This window comes from Callithrix jacchus, chromosome X (genome assembly GCF_049354715.1).
Source record: "Callithrix jacchus isolate 240 chromosome X, calJac240_pri, whole genome shotgun sequence".
NCBI lineage: Eukaryota > Metazoa > Chordata > Mammalia > Primates > Cebidae > Callithrix > Callithrix jacchus.
This window is the reverse complement of record NC_133524.1, coordinates 18,037,838-18,058,209: the sequence shown is the minus strand read 5'-3', so window position 1 is coordinate 18,058,209 and position 20,372 is coordinate 18,037,838. Positions and strand designations below refer to the sequence as shown.

Sequence of the window (20,372 nt, the reverse complement as noted above, 5' to 3'; positions counted from 1 at the left end):
AACAAACAAACAGAAATTACCTTGCTGCCATTTTTTAAAATGAGAGAGATACCTCTCAAAGCTTACTCATCCAATAACAAAAGCTTTTATCTCAATTGTTTTAATAAGTGCAAAGAAATAGTGGAGGGAAACCAACACCCAGGGCTGTACCATATTATTGGGAACATAAGAAAGAAAAAAATCTAGGAAGTGCCATGAGACACATTTCCATTATGACAAAATTGTCAGTGACTGACCTTTCCATGAAGCCTCATCCACATTTCCTTGGGTCTCCTCTGCTTTGCTGTTATCAGAGGCACTTTTGGCTGAAATTATTGAAGCAATATTTTCCTGCTCGGCACATTTTTCATAGAATGAATTTACAGGTGATATCTCTGATTCATAGCTGATAGTACCAGGCACTTTGTTGTGGTGGCGGCTCATAACAAATTGATGCTTAAGTTGATTGCTTACATCTGTTGCTCTAGTTGGTGAGTTTGACTGAGATGTGATTACATCCACAGATTCAGGTTGTACAACTTCCTCCCAACCTGTAGAGGGTGCCTTTTGTACCTGTTCTAGGGTTTCATCTGGACGAGCTCCATATTGTATTATTTTACCATCCAAATCATTTGGGGCAGCAGAGACCCTTTGAAATCCTTCTGTGGGAAAAGCACAGTTTTTGGTTGGTGTGTTTTCTGGAATAGGCTCAGTCTCTGTATGCACTGGGTCTTTTGTGACATTTGAATCTATAAGATTGCTACCAGCTGAGGTTACAGTTTCTGGATTGCAGCGATTCTTCACATCAAAAGTAGGGTTATTTTCTAAATGTAGTTTACCTGGTCCCATCTCAGCTGCAGAAGACTCTAAAAAGGACAGTATGGTGTCTTCGGTAGAGTACTGATGAGATACTGATTTATTTGCTGTATGCAGCTTAACCTTACCTGGCGACAAGGCAGCCGTTGTAAGCGTGCGTTCCTCTAAGTAAGGGAGATCTGTATTGTTGTCTTCTTTTTGCTTAACTTCTTCTGATTTGTTGATGGACCTAAGATTAACAGATTTCAGGATCGTTGGTGTAATTGCAAGGGATGGTAGAGGATTCGACCTCAGTGTTTCTCCTACTGTGTTCTGCTTATTATGAGTAAAAACATGCAGTGGATGACGGTGGTGGAATGGTTTGTTTAGGACATTATGAAGAGCACTTAGGTCAAGATGGGTAGGAGGTATAATTGGAAGTTCAAGGTCTTTACTCAGTGATATAGTTCCATCTTTTAAAGAGGGTTGCTGTAGTGAGGACTTTCTTTCTGGGACTTTAGGTTTTCTTTTGCTACCTCCGGGAGACAATGGACCTGAAAAGAAAGCTGTAGGGAAAGAGGATGTCGGTGTTTCAGACTGGCTTGAGTAGCCACTTGATGGAGATGCCAAGCCAGCCAGCTTTTCTGGTGAAGCCAGTTTAAACTCATTGTCAACAGAAGGAAGAGATGGGGTGGTGGCTCTTGATTCTGATTGCGATGTTTGGGATTCAGAGCTCTCTGGAGATTTGATGCATTCAATGACTGTGGTACCCGTAGCGGTGCTTGAATTAGATAGAGATCTATAAGGATCATTTGTTTTCAAGTCATTTAGGAGCCAGAGGTCTGCATAGTGAGTGGATTCGGCACCTTCGTCTTTGAATGATGGAATATCTGAAGTGTCTAACTGAGATTCCTTAATGCCATGTTCACTCTGGTTTATCCAAGAAGGTTCCTGCTTGGTGGGAAGATTGGCGTTTTCCATTCGAGAAGGTGTGTTGGCAAAATCAAGAGGCAGCTTCATTTCCCTGGAACTGTGAGGCAGGTGCTGACCACTGCTTATCTTTGGTTCTTTCTTCTCAGAAACATCTGCATTTCCATCAGACTTCCTCAATGATGAGCTACGTTTAGGTGGCGTCGGCTTTGCCTTTGGTTTCCTGAAAGAGATGCTTGGTCTTCCCTGCCTCTTGTGGTCTAAGTAGTCCTGCCAGGCACAGTCTGGAAGACCAGGGGGAGCCCCTATACCCTGGCCATTCTCTGAGCCCAGGGCTGCATAGTGACAGACATAGCTCTTACTACCTTTAAGACCACAGTCAAAGTGCATGGAGGTATAGTATCCTTCCGTGTCTACTGAAAAGTGAGAGCTAGTGTCCGCTTTGTCTGATGGAGACTTTTCCAGAAAGCTGTCATAAGTGGCCATGCTTGTGAAGCTTGGGCAGCCCAGGCTGTCTGCCTTGGGACGCTCAGGACTAAAATCCTGGTGGCAGGAGGCATCATGGTGGTGGTGTAGGTAATTCCACTCACTGTCACTTGTGTTGCTGTTGTTGGGATCATCCAGCAGGTCTGCAACAGTGGAGGTAAAGGAGTTTGCCCGGTGGCTTCTCACTTTATCCAAGTGGTCATTGTATTGCTCTGTCACAAAGACACTGGCATCCTCATTGGCATGAGGGGCTGTGTTTAGTGACAACTCCGAGTCACAGTGCGAAGAGCCAGTAAGTGGTGGAGAAGCTGCAGGAGGGATAGTTTCTGAGGTCTGGGAGGGGCATGTGGAGCTGCTCCCACTCCAGTTGCCACTGGATGACTGGTGGTCATCTTTCTGGTCCATGTGGCTGCTCAGGAGGACGCCAGCTGTGGAGATGCAATGGACGGGGCTCCCAAATGTGTCTGAGTTGGAGGAGATGTCACAGCTGCCAGAGTCAGCAGCCATTCGGGACAGTCGTGACCTTCCCCTCTCACTTAATTTGTGCTGGGGGCTGTGAAGATGTTGAGAGCAGGCCAGGCCCAAAGTAGCCTGGTGGTCCTGGGAACTCGGGCTGCTTGGAGCCTCACTGCAATCATTAGGGGCTCTTTCATGGTCACCCACAAAAGACTCTCCCTCTTCATATGCTGAGGGTTTGGCAACAACTTTGGGCTCAGCATCCCCAGCTCTATTACCTTCCCGGGGAAGGCTCCGAGATCTTGTGCGGCTGCTCACTGCAGGAGTAAACATGGTATCACCTTTGTCTGCTAGGGCAGAAATGTTGCCAGCAGAATGAGAAAGGGAAGCTGCAATGCTTTGACCCCTTTGAGCTCTAATTCTCCTTCTGGAAGGGGCAGCAATCAGAATATCCTCGGTTTGGCACTCAGAGTCCCTGGTTCCGGATCTCCTATTGACAGTGTTGGAGGGGTCTGGGTTTGTGTGCACAATCACATTCCTTTCCCTGGCCACTGGTGATTCATCAGAATCTAGGGCACATGAAAAGCACAGTGAGATATTTTATATATCAGCAGACTAACAGACATTCTGAGCTATGTCTGCAGATCTGTGTACTGGTAGGTTAGAGCTATTTGTTTCTATTTTTTTATTTTATTTTATTATTTTTTATTTATTATATTTTTATTTTTTGAGACAGAGTCTCCATCTGTTGCCAGGTGCCAGGCTGGAGTGCAGTGGCGCGATCTCAGCTCACTGCAACCTCCGCCTCCGGGGTTCAAGCAATTCTCCTGCTTCAGCCTCCCAAGTAGCTGGGACTACAAGCACACGCCACCACGCCTAGCTAATTTTTGTATTTTTAGTAGAGACGGGGTTTCACCATGTTGGCCAGGATGGTCTTGATCTCTTGACTTTGTGATCCACCCACCTTGGCCTCCCAAAGTGCTGGGATTACAGGTGTGAGCCACCTCACCCGGCCTATTTGTTTTTAAACAGAAAAAAAAAAATTAATGTATATAATTAGGAGAAAGTTAAAATGCTTTAGGGTGTATATACATGTCCCCTTTGTATATCCTTATATATACCGACAATATATATGCTTTTATGTCTTTTGTGAATTATCCCTCTCTTCATTATCACATTAATTTGCCACAATAATGACTACTTTTTAAAACTAAAGTACATTTTATCTTTTTGGCCACTACTCTTCATTTTTATTTTGTAATATAAACATGATGAAATAAAAATCATAGATCTCATTATTAGAAATAAAAATCTTATTTACAAGAGATGCTACTCTAATAATTTTTCTAAAAACCATAGGCAGAGATATTCTAAACACACTGAACAGAAAAATTGTCACCAAAGGTATCATATTATCAATATTCAGTATTTCATTGCATATGCCTGAAATTTACCTTTTAAAATAATGACATGAAAGCACATCTCTCTTAAATTAAGTTACAATTTCCAAAAAGAAAGCTTTCATTGACTCCTGCTACTTTTTATTCACAATTTTACCTTAATAAAACTTTCAAAAATCAGCTAAGTATTACATTTCAGCCATAAGACCTGAATGTATATGCCTAAATCTATAACGCCAGACCTTCACAGTCAAGAACAGAGAGTTAGAAAGTAATACCACCTGGCTTGCTGAATACAAAACAAATACACACCATTTTAAAACCTCTGCAAGTTAAAATGTTTAACCGTTTTTCTATTTCATCTATTTCTTCTACTTCATCTCCTTACCATCTGTACTAGGCAGAGGAATGTTAACCATTAACATTTTTTGATACCACACCTATTTCTTGTTGAACTCTTCTGGGGATACCCGAGATGGTTTTCCTCCTCCTCAATTTTCGTCTCCGCTGTAGTACTGATTGCGAATGAACCAGAGAGCAGCGTATACTAGCCTCTCTGTCAAAGCCAACTCCTGCAACCCACAAATAGGTCTCGTTAGCCTTTAGAAATGGCAAACAAACTTTCATTTGCTTGGAACACAATGGTATTTATTCACAGGAAGTAAGGAAAGAGTTTGGGATAAGCCTGTGAACTAATATAAGGAAACTCTTATTCAGCTCTTATTTAAATTATGCTGCAATACATTAAGCTTTACTTCCAAATGCAGCTCTCCACAACAGCTTGTACTGCCAACAAAAACAAGCAAAGAAGAAAAATCAAAAGAAAGAGAAGAGAAAAAGACATAAAAAAGTCCCTCTCACACAGAAATGACTCCTTAAGGATTTATAACCTTTAGTTACTACTATTTACTGGTCTATTTCTTGGCTCTCTGAACTTGATACCTTTGCATAGTAAATCGGCAGCCAATATGCTAACCTGAATTAGTTCACCTAATATATCCTAACCCATTTATTCATTAAAAGCCTTCTTTGTGCGGTTTTGTTCCCTCCATCTCTTATGGCCCAAACCTTCTCACAATCCCTGTGTACACGCCGCATGCACGCGCGCGCACACACACACACACACACACACACACACACACCTCTTTGCTGTGAGGAAACTCAATGGTCTAAGGATTTGTTTTTTTAAAATCATCACTGAACTCTTGTCTGCTTTCTTCTGTTTACTAAACTGGATGCTTTCTGGTATAGCACGAGGTGTCTTTTCAGTATAAAATAAACATGAAAGGCAGTCCCCAGTTCTGCACTTTAATGGATCCACTTTCTATACCAACTGTAAAGCTGGAATTCCCAGTCTTTATGCCATATGTTTGTTTTTGTAAACACAGAGGGCAAACCATGATGTTTGTTAGTTTCTCTCTCCATAATTACATTATCAACATTACATGCAGTCAGTTCCATCAAAACTAGAATGATGAGAGGGGAGGTGAGGAACTAAAACTCTTATCTGAAACAGGCATTCACCATGGATTTTTCAGAGTGAGCTTTGCCTAAGAAAGCCACAATGCCGTGCTTTAGAATTTGGTCACCTCATCATTTATCCTGATTGTTAAGCTGGGTGGTACGTCAAATCCTGGTTCAGCTCTATAATGAAAGAGTTGAGTTCTGTTTAACATCACAGTGCCAACAGTTTCTAGAACTCACTTTGAAAAATCTGTATGAGATATCATATGATGAATAATTACGATATTATTGGAGAATTCTTACTAATGAAATTTTTCTTAGTTCCAACCCCAAATTAAAATCCTTCATTCTAATCTTAGTAATTATAGAATGCATGATATATAGACACAGACATTTTGTGTTATGTGGACATCATTAACAGTGTTCTCATTAAAGCTCTTGAAATCAACATCTGATCTAAATTTTAATCAGAGTTCCTGAAATAAAGCAGAACCAAAAAGTGTCCCTTTCCCTCAATCATAAAATAATGGCCCATAATCATAGCACTAAATTTGAAAATGAGATTTTACTTACAGTGCCATGAAAAAAGCACGAGCTGCTAATAATCAGAGGTTTCCAGAACTGAAAATTAGTTTAAGAGGGTGACAAAATGATCCATTTTGGCAGCTGAACTCCCCTAATACATCCCATTTGGATTGTGTAGATCAGACAGTGGCACATCTTTAGAATAATTTATCTTACAAGTTGAATAGGTTATCAGGAAAATTAACTCCCAACTCACCACAGGCCCATGAACTAGGACTCCTTTTTCTCAGGAAAAAAAATCTGTCCCAGATATCTGGTCCATTTGCTTCCCCACTTTATATGAGAGAAATCTGAGTGGGGTTAATAATTGTTTATGCGACATGCATCTCGAGTGACATGCAATCTTTAGTCACATAGTACCAAGATGAAAATCAGTCATAACATGGCTGTTTTTAAATTTGCAATATACAAATGAGTTAAAATGTAACTATTATTAGAGATGTAAGAAAGCCCAATGGATAGACCATTTAATTTATGTCTTTGAAAGTTAGAATATTTTATAACATTATTTTACTTACAACTAAGAGTATTAGATCCAATTCTGGAATTTACAACTGCTGCCAATAAATGTTTCAGAAAGGTTTAGCTATGCCTCCATTCTACCTAGACTAATATTCACATTCTCAGTACTCAGAAGGAAGAAAAAAGAGAGTGAAAAGAAGACAACCTTCCTGGTTTTAAAATAGAATTCAGCCTTCATCTATGTATCCATATATTTTTAGGTCCAAAATCCCCCAAATCGATACAGAAGTTGTAACAGTCTTTTAAAAAAAGCCTACCTTCATCCAAGGAAGCATGAAAACAGATTTTCTAGTTGGCCTGCAGGACCATTACTTGCAGTTTGAGAAGCCTGGGTTTGCTGTTTTCTTTCTTGCAGTGCCACACATCATTATCATATGATTAATCACTGCTGCTTTCTCCATTATTTCAGTCAGCTATGGCCAAAGAGCTATTTGGTGATTTTTTTTTTCAAAAAGAAACTGTCCATCATTTACATAACAAGTGGCCCAGTGGAAACCGTAAATTGATGTTCAAAACCTGACAAAAGCGCATTGAACATCTTCTGGGTTGTATTTTGATGGAAAAGGCATTACTTGTTTACAAATGGTATTCTTAGCAGCACAGATTTTGAACATATTTAATACACAGAATATTCTGACCCGACTGCCCCTAAGAAAAAAACCAGAACGATACCAGTGACATTGATGGGAATAATGCAAGAAGAAATCACTTGGGCATCTTGTTTCATCTTCTCCTCTGGCGTTGGGAGAGGTAGTGCTTTGCTCCAGTTGGTCTGCTTGTCCAGTGTAGAAGGGATATTGTGTATTGGGTTTTTCGGCCTCTGCCCTAACATGACATCTGTATCTTCATCCTCCGGGGGATGGGACTGCAAACAAAGTACAGTCAGGTTCAGTTATAAAAGTTTATACATAAGCACACATATAAGAAATTTCTTAGTTTAGAGAAGAAAAAATGAGATCAGAAATAAGCCTTTAGGACAAAGGAAGAATTCCTAGAAATAGTAAGCCAATGAATTGAAAGTATTATTTCAATAGTCAAGCAACACAGAAGGAAAGAAATGGGCTAAATAAACATGCTTCTCAGGTTAAATGTAATTAACAGGAGAGACAAGGTAGCCAGAAATCCCCAAACTTTACACCAAAGAAAACTGAGTCTCTAATCCAATGAAAGACAGATCCACTTTCAAGCTATCTCACCATATATTTCTAGCAACAGTTTTGAGATCTCTAGATGACTAGGATCAAAGGAAGAAGATAAGTTAGATGCCTATGAAAAGGTTCAGAAAACCTGAAGTCAGGAGACATTCCAGAACACATCACCTGAAGGACAAGCCAACCTAATCTGAGAAGCTGCATTAAAACATGAGGAGTTAATTTCACTGCAGGATTACAGCGTTTTTGAATAACATTTTAAAAATTCATTTTCACGAACACTGTATGCACGTAGAAAAGCAAAAAAGAATTCCCCCCCACCAAGGATAGTGGAAAATACACATGCTGTTACTTCCACTAATGGGACGGGGGCGATTCCAGTGAGTTTCTTTTTCAAATTAGGAAAGGTAAAACAGTCCTAGTTTATTTTCTTTCATTTTTGTGGTGTGAGACTTTTCCTCTAGCTGTGTAGTTAGGGGCTTTGATTTCTACATGACACTGGAAAATTATCCATCCAAACCTTTGATAAATATCAATACTGTCTAACTTTTATTTCAGGGTTGGGCTCCTAGCCCAGATTATTTAAAAGGCTCCATCCCAGTTTTGATTTCGGGGTTGGGTTTCTAAACTAGATGATTAAAAGAATCAGTTTTCGCCTCTCAATGTAGTTTGATTTATTTTTTATGCAATTTGGAGGAAGGTGGGTATCTGTATAAAATAAATATCCATTGCTCTTATCCCAGTAAGACTTTAATAATATCCTGCCCTAAAATTAGGATCATTAAAAAAAAATTTTCCCATCTTTGCGTTTGGAAACATCATGCCTTGCTGACTCAGAGGATTTCACCTATTGTCAAACGAACTGTTCTCAAAAGAGCTGATTCCAGAGCCGTTTGTCTAAACTCACCCCCAGCATTTACTTACCTTGTCAGAGGTTTCTGCAATTCCCCCTAACACACCCAACAGGATATGACTCCCCCCTTGGGAAAAATGTGTTCGCCATGAACGTTTTAGTAAAATATTGCAACCTTCTTTCTCTCTTCAGCTTTTGTGCAGATTCCCAGTGAAGCGAATAGCTCAAATAAAGTTCGAGAACAAAAGACTTTGTTTCCTAGGTAACTTCCAAAAAGAAAAAAAGTTTGGTGCATGCAAAGAGAGAGAGAGAAACTGATTGAGAGAGAGAGAGAAAGAGGGAGACACTGAGAGAGAATGACCCCTAGAGAGAAACCCCCACCACCAGAGGTTTCATTTTGTAGTCCATTCCTTCCTTGAATAACAATGGACTGCAAAGTGACGAAAGGATAGTGACTTGACTACAGGCTCTGACCAGCAGCCAAAAGCACTTTTTATTTAATGGTGACAGGGATGATCAGCTGGCAGCGAATCCTTTTGTCTTGTTCTCCTTTTTTCATTTGAGAAGCTGAACATTTACAGTTCTGATAAATTAAATATAGGACAAGTTGGAATTTCTTTCCTCTGCTGGACTACGAGGTCCAAGAGTGGTGTTAGGTGATGCAGTTTGCAGAGTTGGGGGCAGTGAATGGGGAAAAAAAGCAAATGACATGGCTGTCTAAGTTACATTCTACTTAATTCAAGTTAGGAAAATACCACTTTTAAAATTAATTTTAAAGAAAAACCATTAGTTAGAAACAAGGAAGTTTTCCATAAAGTTCAAAGAGGAAGGAAAGGAAGAGTATCTGGACAGAATGGGATAGGGCTGTGAAGGAATGTTCTCAGAATCAATACCTTTCTACTCCATGGGGTCATGTGGCAACACTCAGTGGGGGAGGGCGAACGGGTGCTGTTAAACTATGAACATGAAATGCAAAAAAAGAAAAAATTAAAAACGGGCACACAACACACAGTGTATACTGGTTAGGCCAAATCTATGATACTAATGGAAGAATATACTGTGATTCCTTCCTTCCTTCCCTCCCTCCCTCCTTCCCTCCTTTCTTCCTTCCTTCCTTACTTCCTTCCTTCCTTCCCTCCCTCCTTCCTTCCTTCCCTCCCTCACTCCTTCCTTCCTTTCCTCCCTCCCTCCCTTCCTTTCTGTCCTTCCTTCCTGTCTCTCCTTCCTTTCTTCCTTCCTTCCTCCCTTCCTCCCTCCTTTTCTTCCTTCCTTCTTCCTTCCCTCCCTTCTTTCCTCTCCTTCCTTTCTTCCTTCCTCTCCTTCCTTCCTGTCTCTCCTTCCTTTCTTCCCTCCTTCCTCCCTTCCTCCCTCCTTTTCTTCCTTCCTTCTTCCTTCCCTCCCTTCTTTCCTCTCCTTCCTTTCTTCCTTCCTCTCCTTTCTTCCCTCCCCTCCTTCCTTCCTTTCTCTCCTCCCTCCTCTCCATCCTTCCTTTCTCTTCTCCCTCCCTCCCTTCCTTCCTTTCTCCCTTCCCTCCATACTTTCTTCTTTCCTTCCCTCCCTCCTTCCTCCCTTCTTACTTCCCTTCTTTCCTTCCCTCCCTCCTTCTTCATTCATTCCTTCCCTTCCTTCTTCATTTTCTTCCTTCTTCCTTCCCTTTCTTCTTCCTTCCTTCTCCATCCTTCCTACTTCCTTTTTTCTCCCTCCCTCCCTTCCTTCCTCCTTCCTTCCCTCTTACTTTCCTTCCTTTCTTTCTTCCTTGCTTTTCCCTTCCTTTCTTCCTTCCTTGCTTCTTCCTTCCCTTCTCCCTCCTTCCCTCCCTTCCTTCCTCCCTTCCTTACTTCCCTCCTCTCTTCCCGCCTTCCCTTCTCCCTCCTTCCCTCCCTTCCTTCCTCCCTCCTCTTTCTTCCTTCTTTCCTTCCCTCTCTTCCTTCCTTTCTTCCTTCACCCCTCCCTCCTTCCTTCCCTTCCTCCCTCCCACTATTCCTTCCTTTCTTCCTTCCCCCTCCCTCCCTCCTTCCCTTCCTTCTTATTTTTTCAGAGGTAGCATAAATGGTGATAAGAGCACAGACTCTGGAGCTAGACTGTCTGAATTCAAATCCTGGCTCCACCACTTATTTTCTTTGGCCAGAGGCAATTCCTCAACCTCTTTAAGATTAGTTTCCTCATCTGTAGTAAGACAGATAAATAATAGCATTTTTCCTCCAGGGCTGTTTTGAGGATTAAACGAGTAAAGTATGTGTAATATATTTAGAAGAATCCTGGCAGTTAATAAATTCTATACATTAGTGCCAGCTGCTATTACAACAACTATTATTATTATTAATGTACTTACCTTGTAGCTGTGAAATATCTGTGAAAATATCTTTGCAAACTGTAACTTTGTTATCTTTTAGATTTTCAACCCCACTTGCAAATTTGGAAAAGATTGAATTATTTGCTTTTATTCAAGTGATTTTATTTTCCTATGAACTACTTGGAAGAATATTATCTATTTATAATTTCCTTTTCCAGACTTGCTTAAAATTTGCTTCTTTCTCCTATTCATAGATCACATTTGGAGACCAGGCTGGTTTCATGAGTGTGATCTGTGCAGCAGTCCCACAGGGCCCTGCACTCAGAAGGCCCCCATACTTGGTTTCAGGCTGTGCTATCATTGTCTTGAAATTCTTGAGTAAAAGATTCTTCATTTGCATTTTGCACTGGATCCCACAAATTATATAGCCAGTCCTATTTGGAGAATTATCTGGTAACCAGAATCCCCTCTTTAGGATCTACTGAGAAGGTCATGAAACTTTTTAAACTCTAAGCCATATCAGCTTTAAATTCTGCTGGGCCTCTATTATAGCACTTATCCTACAGCATGGCTTTAATGGAACAGGAATTGGCCCTGGATGTGTCTTTTTCATTTGTTAGATTGTGAATTCCTGGAGGTCAGGGGCCACATTTGATTTTCCTTTCAGTCTTCCATGATGCCAGCAATGTACCACCCTCACTGTAAGAACTTATCAAAATATTTGTACATCTGAATGATATTGGCTCTGTGTGTTTTAGCAGTGATGGGAACCCCAAAGAAAGTGAGGGGCAGCTGGGCACAGTGGCCCATGCCTGTAATCCCAGCACTTTGGGAGCCTGAGGCAGGCAGATCCCTTGAGGTCAGGAGTTCAAGACCAGCTTGGCCAACATGGTGAAACCTTGTCTCTACTAAAAGTAGAAACTTAGTTGGGCATGGTGGCACATGCCTGTAATTCCAGCTACTCAGGAGGCTGAGACAGGAGAATTGTTTGAACCTGGGAGGCAGAGCTTGCAGTGAGCTGAGATTGCACCACTGCACTCCAGCCTGGGTAACAGAGCAAAGCGGGGGCATGCTCAATATCTCGGGAGGAAGCAAATTCCACAAAATCCAAGGGACTTACCATCTTCATGCAAACAGGTGAAAACAAGTAGAGGAAACTGCCAGTGCCTAGTTATTCTTAAGCCCATGGCAGACATGTGTTTTGTGGGGAACACTAGTGTCTAATTCTATTCTATTTTTCTAAGTTTTAACTGAAAGAGTTGCTCATTAACGTTTAAGCAGAGCAAATGTCTTCTCCCCAGGCCCAGTTAACTTTGATCTAGGTCTTATTTCAGACTAATGATTTCGTAGGGTCTATGGCTCCCTCGCTGAAAGTGACCATTTTGACAGAGGTGGTATATGTGGTCCGAGTTCAGACGTTAACCTGGTTCTCTCCTAAAACTCAGCCACAGGCAATGATGTGGAATTCTCAAGTAAGAAACCAGGGTGTGTAAATGAGAGAGAAAACTCATGTAAGTTAAAAAAAAAAAAAAAAAAAGGAGCCTGATAGCAAAGCCTATATGGAAAAGGAAGCTACTTCAAAGAAACCAAAAGCTTTGGTGTCTCATGAAAGTACTTTCAAACAATTACATAGTCAGAAACTGCAGGCCAGCAAACATATTAATGATATTAATGTTAATATATAAATTATGGTAGTTTATCTTAAGTCTCCTAAGTCAGCTCTCCTGTTGAATACTTTTCTCCAGGAGTGAGGAGTGAGGAGTGGACTTCATTTTTTATCTGTTTGAGAAACCCACCCACCCCATTAAATAAGCATGAGGTCACACCCAACAATGACTAAGGATGGCAAGTTCAGAGAAAGCACAGACTTTTCAGTTGTGGTCATTGTGATGGAGAGTTAAGGTCTCCTTGGGAATCCATAGCAGATTCCTCCTCAGCTAATTGGTCTCTCCACTATTTTGATAGTAGCTCCAATCTTCAACTTGTAAGGGCTGGAACTAGGTACTCTGGAGGTAGAGTGTGGAAGGATTGTGTTCTTTGGTTCCTCTACTTAAACACAAACACTACAGTCCCTGCAGATGGTCTGCAGATTTAGAGCATTTAGGTTTATAATATTAAAATGAGCTATAAGTATATAAATATACAGTTATATTTCTGCCATTAATTAGTAATTGCCTTAGTCTAGTATTTTAAAGGGTCCTCCACAGAGAGGGGAACAATACACACTGGGTTCTATTGGAGGGTGGGTGTGGGAAAAGGGAGAAGATCAGGAAACTTAACTAATGGGTACTAGGCTTCATACCTGGGTGATGAAATAATCTGTACAACAAACCCCCATGAGAAACTGCACATGTACCCCTGAACTTAAAATAAAAGTTAAATAAAATTTATAAAGAACTAAATGTAGAACTACAATTTGATCTAGCAATCCCACTACTGGGAACCTACCCAAAGGAAATGAAGTCATATATGAAAAAGACACTTGCACATGCATGTTTATAGCAGCATAATTTGCAATTGCAAAAATATGGAACCAACCTAAATGCTCATCAACCAACAAGTGGATAAAGAAAATGTGGTATATCATGGAATACTACTTAGTCATTAAACGGAATTAAATAATGTCCTTTTGCAGCAACTTGGATGGAACTGGAGGCCATTATTCTAAGTGAAGTAACTCAGGAATGGAATACCAAACACCATATGTTCTAACTTATAAATGGGAGCTAAGCTATGAAGACACAAAGACATATAAAGTGATATAATGGACCTCGAGGACTTGGGGCAGGGGACTTTGGGAGCAGGGTGAGGGATAAAAGACTATATATTGGGTAACAGTGTATGCTGATCAGGTGAATGGGTGCACTAAAATAAAAATTTACCACTAAAGAACTCACTCATGTAATTTAAAAAAAAACCACCTGTACCTAAAAACTATTGAAACTTTTTTAAAAAAACTTAAAAATAAAATAAAGCACCCTCTTTCCTGGGTGTTTAGTCAAAAGAAGATTGTTCTGAATATTTCTGATTATATTTTTATATGATGAATGCAATAATCAATTCATAGTATATATTTTTTCTAAATTATCTTAGAAATACAACTGCAAGAGAACTGCCCCCTCAGGCATCTCTGCATGGCTCAGCCTGCCACGCCTTAATGGGTGCTGATGGATAAGGTTAGGGAAAGCTGGATGCTGATCAAACTTATATGAACTAAATTATTCTTCCACAACTATTTAAATGAATTCTGTTACTTATTCAGAGAAAGACTAATCATTTCTTTTTCATAATGTATTTTTACTGCCTCAACAGCACTCAATAAATATGTGTTGTACAGCTAACATGTTCACATGCCTGGCATAAGTAAACAAAAATCCTCTTCTAGAGAAATAACATCAAATTATTTCCACCCACATATAATTTTTCAGTACAACATCCAGTGCAAGGTCAAAGACAGCAAAGCATAGGAGGAGATAAGACAGCATGAGCAGGAAGCATTCAAAACAACAGATAATGGAAGCAGATCCACAGGGGACACCTGATTGTGGAATCATCACTCAGTACAAGAGTGGCAGTGAACAACCTTGGTTTCCCCAGAACAAGGGGAAGGAGGAGTGGTAGAAGGAGTGTTAGGCATTCATTCATTCATTTATTCATTCATTCATTCAATATCATTTATTTGATGTGGGCCAAAATCGGCCCCAGTAGAAACAAATTGTCAGGTTAAAAATGATTTCTCCCTCATGGGTATGTGCATATTCAGTGTACAGGTCTTTCAACTTCTCTGTACCTTTGAGATTTTTCATAATAAGCTGTTGAAGAAAAATGCAAAAAAAAAGAGTGATTTCCTCTTCCTTTTCCAGACTCCTATTCTGGCTCTTTTGCTAGTGATTTTGAGAAGCTTCAGACTCCAACTTGCAGCATTTTAGAATCAGCAACTATCAGCCATGCCCATCTTGTCCCTGATGAAAGATGATTCTTTAGATGCCTTCACTCCATCTCTGTCCCTCTGGGCCTCATCAGTAATATCCTCAAATCCTTTCTGTAGCTTCCAATGAGTTGCTTCAACAAAAGCCAGAATTATACTTACGACCAGTGTTCAGAATGAGAAATAACAAACATTATGCTCAAAAAGAAGCCAAAGAAATGTCTTTGGTATATAATGAAAGAAGATTTTTCAAACCCCAGTCTTTCTTGTGGTATATGTGTGAGAAAAGTTTATTTCTCCCCTATTGTGGCTATGAACAAGCACTTCTCCAAAGGTTTCAAGGTGATCCCCAATCTTTCTTTTACTACCAAAAGAAAAAATAATCCTTCCACTCCATATTTTACTTTCTTTTGGGTGTTATTTTATATGCTGATGGGGGCTTATTTTCCTTCAAAACTTTTCAAAAGACATCTGTTAAAATGTTGTGGGTATTCCAGCAGGAAATGTTTTGAAAAATTGGCTTTGGTTTGTGATCTGATACCACATGGCACTTACAGCAGTTGACTTTCAGAGCTGATTTATTACTATCATGCTGTCTTAAACATGAAAATATTTACTGGAGGCTGGATGCTGTGTTACATTTGAAAACAAGAATAAGACCCTACAGCAAAGATGTCCACTGCAAACCACACTGGGTTTCCAGTGAGGTGATATGGGCTTTTATTTTTACACTACCATGTGGCTTATTTGTCATTAGACCAAATCCTTGCATTTGTGCATATATTATGTCCTATTGGCCTCAGCTCTTCCTGCACAGGAGTGTTTGTGGATGTATTGTACATAAATATGAACTGCTTTTATCTTTCTCAAAGGTTTCAAGAAGTCTGACAATGCCCTCTTCACATGTCATTCTTGTTGCTACAATTATGTAGTACTTTTATTCCCTTGAGACTGTCTCAAAGTCTCCCAAAGGCTGGCACTGTGCTTTTATCTTCCCAACATGTTAAGGAACATCATTCTGCAGTCACTTAGTGCTTCCCCCTTGCCCTCTCCTTGGCTCCAGCATTCATCAAGGTGAACAATCATGGGTAAACACAATGAAGAGGTAGGCAGAAGTTTAAGGGACAGCCTATGCTTTCTCTGTTTTAAGCCTTCTTCCCTTTCCGGGTTTGTCCTTTGTCACCACTCTCTCCTAGGTAGTCAGAGCCTTCATGCTTACCCAAAGCACCCAAAGCACTCTCACCTGGCATGCCATCCCTAACCCCAAGTCTCCAAACCTTTCATAATACCCTTTCAGCCAGCTTCAAGCCTAGAAAGAAGCCCACAAATACACCCTTATTAGGGTGCTGACAACACATCATAAATCAACCCAATTCACCGTGATTTATTCCAATCGCTGTGGCAGAGTTCTGGGTAATGGTTGTGGGCTGAAGAGAGATATTTGGGAACAGGTGCCTACTGAGTTCTTTCTTTAACAACTTTATATTAAATAAATTAATATTTATTTAAAACACAAAAAGCATAATTATTCAGGCCTGGGGAATATCCTTTTATCATTGATAAGTCTGCTTTTCCAAATCATACCTTTACTTTCTTTCCCTGAGAGATATAGCTATCACCACTTCCTTGATTCTCCTGAGGGGCACTTTGCAAAAACAAAAAAAAAAAAAAGAAAAAAAAATATACACACACACACACACACACACACAAAAGGCCAATAAGCATATATTAAGGTGCTTGACATAATTACTCATCAGGAAAATTCAAAAGAAAACAACTCTAATATATTACTGTGGACTAGAGGGGCTAAGATGAAAAAGATTAATAATACCTAATGTTGACGAAGATGTAGAGAAACTGGAATCTTCCTAAATGCTGGTGGGAGTGTAAAATGGTGTAGCTCTGGAGAGTATTTGGCAGTATCTAATCAACTTATACGTGTATATCCTTTAAGTCCATCTCAGGTATGTAGACTTAAGAAAAATGAGTATTTCCACAAAAAAACTTGCACAAAATACTTATAAAGCTTATAACAGCTTTATTCATAAAAACCAACCAACAAACAAATAATACCCTGCAACTAGAAACAACCCAAATATCTACCAACAGCAGAATGGGTAAATGAATTGTGCAATTCCATATTCATACAATGGAAAACTACACAATAACCTCAATCTCGAAAAACCATGTGTAGCAAAAACAGCCAGACACAAAAAGAGTACACGCTCATTCACTTTTAAGTCCTATCCTGTTGGTAGACGTTTGGGGGTGTGACAGCTGTCCCTAGTGAAAAGAGCTTGAATGGTGATGACAATGGTGCAGTTTTCACCTAAAGAGAGGCTTTCTGCAAGAGAGTGTGTGAGTGCACAGCGTCTCTCTTTCTTCTTTTGATCTCAGCTGGAATGGAACAAAAAATCTTAGGGTAATGGAATGCAAAATAATTTTATGTATTTTAAAGTTCAAGAACACTTTGTTTAATCACATCCTATTAATGAAGCATTTTAAGTATGCAGGGCATAACACAATTCTATTTTGGAACATTTGTGGAAAATAGTCCCCACATGAATGAAAAAGAGGGCTACAGGGAGCCCAGAATGGAGAACACTTCCTGCTGGCTGGTCAGCATAGTCATTTATTCCCAGGAATTGCTCTGTACTGTCAAGAACACAAAACAGGGCCCACTGGACCATGATCACTGTGATGTTGATGCCAGTGAGTATCTTATTCATCCCCTGTGGCCAGCTTTGCCAATTAGTGGAGCCACTGCCAAGGGCCACTCAGTTCCATCAACCCTCAAAGGTTGCTAGAACCAAATAAAGACATGAGTAAGGGAAAGGCAGGCAAGGCTTTGAAGTGCAGGGAAGAAATAGTCTTTGAACTGCTACAAACAGTGCAAATACTCTCACCCAAATCAGAGAAGCCGGCAGTGTGAGTCAACAGAACAGCCCAGAAGTGATGGGAGCACTCCTCCATGGCCCTCAGTTGGGGGAGTCAGAGGCATGTGGTAACTGCAGAAATGTCACAGACTCAGGCCCACTCCAAGGGAACCTTTGAACTGGTAATTCAGGCCAGCTGTGGCTAAAGCTCATCAGGGTCATACTTGATCTCATCACTGCAAATTTTTAAAAAGCAAAAAAATATAAGACCTCACACACAAACCATGCACATTCTGCCTTCACTGTTTTTCCTTTGTTTTGAGTACAGATCTATTGATGTTAGCTCATGTATAGACTTGTATGTGTAACCACGACCACAATTAGGACATAGAACTGTTCTATCACCCCCCAAAAACTCCCCTATGATATTCTGTTATGGTCACAACCTACCCCCACCCCTACCCCTGGCAGCCACTAATCTGTTCTCCATCTCTATGATTTTGTCTTTTTGAAAATTTCATATGAAGAATTATACACTGGGTAACCTTTTGAGAGTGGTTTCTTTCACCCAGAATACCTTTGAGATCCATCCAAGTTGTTGTGTGTACCAATTCATTCCTTTTTATTGTGAGTAGTGTTCCATTGTCTGCTTATATTTTGAACAGTGAAAAAAGTCTCAGGCATGCAAGAGGATGTCAACTTGAGAATATTCGGTAATGATGTGTACAGACAGGTATTTTTAGTGACATATTTTAGTTCTATAGCCAGGCCAATACTTAAAAGACAAATAAAAAATTCCAAAACTAAACTGTAACAAGGAATTTTCTTTATTTCTGACAGTATTTAATATGAACCAGACTCATTGGCTAGTGTTTTCATTAGCTATTGTGCTGGTTATTAAGCTATTGTCTCTCAGTTCTGAACCTATTCTTCTGTGCCCTGCTGGGGCTTTGTAAACATTTCTTTCTTGCCAGCTCCTCCCTGTTAGGTTCTTCCAGTGAGAGTGCAAGAGGGAGACTAGAAGGCTGGAACAGGAAGGGACTTACTTCTTGGCACTCACTGTTTCTGTTAGCATCGTCCCAGCAGTGGTCCTCTGCTCCCAGCTATGGCAATTGGTTTCAGCCCTCATCTGTTTCTTCACTCCCAGAATCAGACTCATTATGCCACCATCAGAGATGCTAGTCAGACCCAGCAGTCTAGTACCCCTATCTAGATGCCAGCTGTGTGTGGTCCTTCTTTGGAGCTTCTGATGCATTAACACCTGGCAGGCAGCACCCCCTACTCGGAGGTCTGGGTCCCAGCTCCTTAGAAGCTTCTGAGCTCCAGAGTTCCTGAGGCACCAGCACCAGCCAGGCCGTGGTTCCTCACCAGAGGTCTGAGTTCTAGTACTGCAGGTTGCTCTAATCACTCCAACCCCTTCCTTCCATTCCTCCAGCCCTGTGAGTGTTAGCTTCTTGCTGCTGTTACTATCTTGGTTTCACCCCAGTTTCCCATTTGCCCCTTCAGTCTTATAACAATGTCCCTATGTTAAATTCCCTTTTGAAAATGGTTTCTGTTTTCCTGACTGGAGTCTGACTGATAAAGCACATGGAGCCAGGATTTTACCCTCTGGCTTCTTGACTAAGGCATCCAAGGTCCTTGCTGCTTCTTGTTCCTGAGTGCGATCAGGACAATATGAACCAGTGTGATGTAGGGTGTCAAGATGACAATGATCTCTGTATCTTATGTTATGGCAGAGAGGAGAGCTGACATGATCTTAAAAGCAAACTGCTTCTGGTAAGCCTCAAAAATGGGTACAGAGGGGAAAAGAATTTGTTGTGGTCAATAGCTGTATCATTGTGCTGATTTACTTCAAGAAAAATACCACATCTGAACAGCAAATACAATTAAAATCACCAGCTATGTATAGCCAGTCTCCAAGATTCATCTCCCTTCTCCAAAGGCCAAACATATGAGTTCAATGGGAGGTGTAATAGGCATCACCACTTCTGCAATCTTATGCCTCAATAACATCTAATGCTCCTCTCTCTACTACACCAAAAGGGAGTCTCTAGAAAATGAGGAAATTAATCCTATACACACATGCCCTGATATTGTCATAAAGTACAGCTCCTTCAGATCATTGCTATTTCTGTGCCCAAAACCCTTCAATAATTTGCTAGGCTTATGGAATAAATTCAAATGTTCTAGTCTGGCATTCAAAATCCTTCAAGATCTGGCTTATTGAAGCATTATAGCCAGTGCCCTCCACTGACATACCCCTTTTGTCACCAGCCAAAGCAAAGCATTTGAACTCATGTGTACACACTCCATCTCCTGCCTTTCATGGTTTCCTTGGTCTATAATCCTTTTCCTCCCAGTGTTCATATCAAAATTCTACCCCATCCTCCAAGGCCTTCTCAAATACTACGTTTTCCATGAAGTTTAATCCTACCACCTCACCACATTCCAACACCACACACCAGTTAGGTATTCACACTTTTAAGTCAATACAATAGAATTGCCTCTAGTCTCCATGTACTCTGGATGAAACAGATTATATCTCATTCATGTTTGTATCCTTCTAGTACTTATTAATAGCAGGTGCTCAGTTAATTTTTTTTCAAAATGAAGGAGTAAATGAGAAGCCACAATGTAAGAAAGGGCATTTCAGG

General features: G+C 40.4%; 1 protein-coding gene across 6 annotated transcripts in view; it reads right to left on the bottom strand.

Annotated features, from left to right (window-relative positions):
- NHS (NHS actin remodeling regulator) overlaps positions 1-20,372 on the bottom strand; it is a 368,567-nt gene that overhangs the window by 7,683 nt on the left and 340,512 nt on the right. For 3 of the 6 annotated variants that reach the window (XM_002762666.6, XM_035288875.3, XM_035288874.3), the window contains exons 4-7: positions 9,515-9,577; positions 7,290-7,482; positions 4,487-4,618; positions 237-3,215 (exon numbers count right to left, since the gene is read on the bottom strand). In XM_002762666.6, coding sequence (XP_002762712.1) covers positions 237-3,215; positions 4,487-4,618; positions 7,290-7,482; positions 9,515-9,577 — 3,367 coding nt within the window. Of the gene's footprint in view, positions 1-236; positions 3,216-4,486; positions 4,619-7,289; positions 7,483-8,692; positions 8,823-9,514; positions 9,578-20,372 lie in introns of those variants that run through there. The other 3 variants (XM_002762667.6, XM_035288876.2, XM_035288878.3) reach the window with 2 other exon arrangements.